Below are 4,360 nucleotides of genomic sequence, written 5' to 3'. Positions count from 1 at the left end.
CTGCGTTGGGCTATGCTGTGCTGTGCTGGGCAAAGCTGTAGTTGGACAGTCCACCAAAAGTTTGTCGTGCGTTAGCAAGCATAATATGATCTTATTAATTATTAATCTTTTAATTATGTTTAATAATATAGAAATTGAAAAGAATCTTTTTGATTTAAGTTCAGAAGAGGATGATTCCGAAGATGAGCATACAAATAATTTATTAAGTTGTATGCTTATGGCGGATAAAAGAAAACACAGATTTTGGATATCAAATCATTTAGTAGAGCGAAAACAATTTGGCGAAGTTCATAAATTAATTCCAGTGTTAAGTGATGAGCAGTTTAAAAATTACTTTAGGCTTTCTAGAGCTCAGTTTGTGGAAATTCATGAATTAATAAGATTTGAAATTATAAAGCTTAATACGAACTACCGAGAAAGTGTCACAACAGAGGAGCGTTTGGGTGTATGTTTAAGGTAAGTTATTTTTTTGATTATTTAAAAGTAATATTTTTAGTTTTTCCTGACACAAATTTATTCCATCATAAAAAAATAATCTAATAGGTATTAAATAAATAATTAATATTTCTGCTATAATAGCTAATAGTAATATTAATATAATAATTATGGATTATCTAAATTCCAATTTCCAAAGTAGCTTCCTGCAGTTTCGTCGCTTGATGACTGGTTGGATGTTGATTGTGGTGACGGTAGCGGAGTAGAAGTATGATGATGATGATTATGATTATTATAAATTGAGTTCGAATGTTGGGGTGGCTGTAGTGTGTGAAAGTAATGTTGGGAACCGTGAGTACCAGTGCTGCTGCTGGCGTGGCTCGTAAAATTACTCAGTTCCGCCTCAGTAACAGCATCAAATATTTTTCGCTTAATGGAAACTTGTAAATGTGGAGGCATAGCAGCTGTTGTTAAATACATACTGTTGAAAAATTCCTTAAGAGGATCATTCGACCGCAATTTTTGTTCAAATTCTTTTCTTTGAGCGTCTCGCTCAGCAGCCCTAGCCTCCCTTTTTTCAGCTTGTTGTTTCATTATCGATACAACGTTTTCTTGCCATTGACTTTTTTTCTTCTTAACAGGCTCTATAAACTCAGGATTTTTCTCTTGGGTTTCTCTACTACTTATTTGAGTTTCTTCGTCAGTCACTACCGTGTGTTCAAAGTCACTGTGTGATTGTTCGTTTTGAGTTTGTATTTCTTCATGTGGCCATGTTTCCATTGTATTTTCGTTTGATGATTGCGTGTCAGCTACGTTGGAACATCTTTTTCGGTTGGTCATATATGGAATCAAAAATTCCATTTGTTTTTGGTATACCCACAACCGTTTTACCGCAGGTGCTGCGTCCCCACTTTTACATTCATTTTGCCTTTTTAAAGCGTCCCTGAAAGAATCCCTTAACTTTTTCCATACCCGTTTAGCCTCTTTTCCTAAAAAAAAAACTAATTTAAATATTAATAAAATTAAAAAAAAACTTTTTTTTTTAGATTTCTAGCGACGGGCGATTCCTACAAAACAATTGGATATAGTTTCCGTTTAGGAGAAAGAACTGTCTCAAAGATAGTTAATGAAGTTTGTTCATCCCTTTGGTCCCAGTTGCAACCGACATTCATGAAAATGCCCGACCAAGAGTCTTGGAAAGCCTATGAATTGGAATTTAGAGAACGATGGCAGTTTCCAAAATGTGTCGGTGCTATAGACGGCAAGCATGTGGTTATAAAAGCCCCACCGAATTCAGGTTCATCGTTTTTTAACTACAAGAAAACTTTTTCTGTAGTATTGATGGCCATAGCAAGTGCCAATTATCAACTGATTGCAGTCGACATTGGGTCATCAGGCAGATTTAGTGACGGGGGAATATTTGCTGATAGTCCTATTGGGCGAAGGTTAAAAACAAATTCGTTTAATTTTCCTGAACCTAGTCTCATGGAAAATTATAATGAATATAATTTTCCCTTCGTATTAGTCGGAGATGAGGCATTTCCGCTCATGGTAAATCTAATGAGACCATTTCCAAGACGATCTTTAAATAAAGAAAATCGTGTTTTTAATTATCGCTTGAACAGAGCTAGACGAGTTATAGAAAATACTTTCGGTATATTGGCAGCAAGATTTCGAATCTATAAACGTCCATTGGAATGCAAATTGGAGAGTATAGATAGCATAATTAAAGCGACCTGTGTTCTACATAATTATTTAGGCACTAGGGAAGGTAGATCGCCTAATATAAATGAAGAACAATTAGGAAAAAGTTTGCCTGAAAATCAGTGGTTGCCATTAGCACATAGAGGTGTAAGAGCAACAGCTGAATCTTTTGCCATAAGGCAGAACTTTTGTAACTACTTTAACTCTGACACAGGAAGGATTCCGTGGCAAGATAAAATTATGTAAATAACCAGGAGTAATAAAACAAATTGTCGTACGTTTTGTATTTATTTTAAGTATCCTGTACCAAATTTCTTGAATAAATGGTTCTTTTCGAGTTAAAATAAAGAATAAATAAAAATAAATATTAAAATTTAACACCCTATACCTTAGTAACCATTTACTTTAGGTAAGTATGGAATATAGATAAATAATATAGGTATACAGGGTGTTTTACGTAACCACACTACTGTAAACTACACCCCTACTCGCTTATTTTGAATGAAACAGCCTAATATTGTTACTTTTTTGGATTTCACATTTCACACTAGATTCTAAAAACTTTAATGTATCACACTTTTATCTTTATCCAACTGTTTTTAAAATACAGGATGCCAAATAAATAATATAGTGACTTTTACGACTTTATGGGACTCTAGAGCTAATTCTGTTAAAAGATGGAGTGAAATAAAGTTCATTTTTCTATCTTAACTTTTTCGGACGAATCTGTGTGATTTTTTAATTTTGTGTTTAATTTTGTTTTTAATTTTTAATTCTGTGTGAATTTGTGTGATTTTAATTTTATTTATTTAAACTTACCGTCTGTTATATTGCACTTTTTTGAGACTTCTTCCCAGACAATATCACGTGCGTCTTGACTTTTATAGTTCTTTTCATCTACTTTCCATAGGCAAGGATTTAATCTCACAGTTTCAATGAATTGTTCCATTTTTATCGTAATTAATAAAAAAAAAACAAAACGAGTTTGTCCGTCTCCGCACAGCGTCAATCGAACACAAAGCGAAGTCATGCGGCCCCGCACGACATAGCTTGTCTCGCCGCACAGCGCCCCAGCTTTAGTGGACGGTACTTCATAAGAATGCATTGGCAACCCAGCACCGCTCAACGCCGCTCCACCCAGCACAGCACAGCACCGCTTTCGGTGGACGCCCGGCTTAATGTAAATGTACATATTATTGGTTAATATGCAATGTATTTCTGGACTTTTTATGTAAAATTCCATGTTAAAAATTCGACATCAGTAGTAAATAATAATTCATTTAAAAGCATGGTACATTTACATCGTACATTTTTAAAAAAACATGGTGGCATTACATATTCAGTTATAGTAATAATACCAAACGTTAGGATATTTTTTGTTGAAGAAATACTTTAATTGTCATTGAAGTTTTACAGTGTACAATTACAATTAAATTTGAAATTTTACGTTTTAGTATGTAACTTTACATTGCGAATATTTACGTAAAAAATGTAAAAATTAAAAACATTAAAAATGTAATGTTACATATTAATGTATTTTTACTATTACTGATCATGGCATCAAAATAACCAATGGTTTATAGATGCTAGTGAAAACTGGTACTGGGTTTAGATAATAAATCACCCATTGACCAATATGATTTATTAAAAACTTTATGCCATGAAATTGGTCATACCCTAGGATAAGGACATTCAAATGTACCTATATACCGCACTTATGTATGCCTATTATAATCGAGTTGTTAAAACGTTGGATCAAGATGACATATTAGCTATACAACACCTATATGGACCGAAAAAACATATTATCAATAATAATAATAATAATATTAATAACTCACCAGCCTTATCTTTAACCACACCTAGATCTGAAGCAATAAAAACCTCTACGGACACGCCTTCGACATACGTTACACCTAGTAGTACAACAGCTCTTACTACTAATGAATTATGCGACTTAAATCCTAGCGAACTAATATTTTTTGTAATGCATTATAATTTGTATATTCTTCATAAAGATAAATTATGGATAATGAAATTAGAATCAAAGAAATTCACAACAAAAGACATGTCCATTTATTCAGTCTTAAGATTTCTGCCAAAATTTGATAAAATCACTTCAGTCTATCAAAGGCTTACAGGAGAAATTGTTCTCATAATTAAAGATGAAATATTTATTATTAACGAGCATAGTTTTGCTTTAATCCATAAATTTAACGTA

General features: G+C 33.0%; 1 protein-coding gene across 1 annotated transcript; it reads right to left on the bottom strand.

The window, feature by feature from the left end:
- Nucleotides 1-350: 350 nt before the first annotated feature.
- Nucleotides 351-3,092, bottom strand: LOC126746709 (uncharacterized). Its single transcript, XM_050455051.1, has 2 exons — nucleotides 2,959-3,092; nucleotides 351-1,424 (listed from the first exon to the last, which is right to left on the bottom strand). Exons 1-2 carry the CDS (start codon nucleotides 3,086-3,088, stop codon nucleotides 604-606), a joined length of 951 nt encoding a protein of 316 aa, XP_050311008.1. The 5' UTR covers nucleotides 3,089-3,092; the 3' UTR covers nucleotides 351-603.
- Nucleotides 3,093-4,360: the final 1,268 nt, after the last annotated feature.

This window comes from Anthonomus grandis, chromosome 18, assembly GCF_022605725.1.
Source record: "Anthonomus grandis grandis chromosome 18, icAntGran1.3, whole genome shotgun sequence".
In the NCBI taxonomy this organism is placed as follows: domain Eukaryota; kingdom Metazoa; phylum Arthropoda; class Insecta; order Coleoptera; family Curculionidae; genus Anthonomus; species Anthonomus grandis.
Note: the sequence above shows the minus strand (reverse complement) of the source record. Positions and strands in the feature narration are given on the sequence as shown.

Bases quoted from the DNA above. Each gene is read 5' to 3' on its own strand.
- LOC126746709 (XM_050455051.1), bottom strand. From the start codon at position 3,088: ATGGAACAATTCATTGAAACTGTGAGATTAAATCCTTGCCTATGGAAA. The intron at 1,425-2,958 runs GTAAGTTTAAAT...TTTTTTTTTTAG, and splicing joins AAAGTGCAATATAACAGACG to GAAAAGAGGCTAAACGGGTA.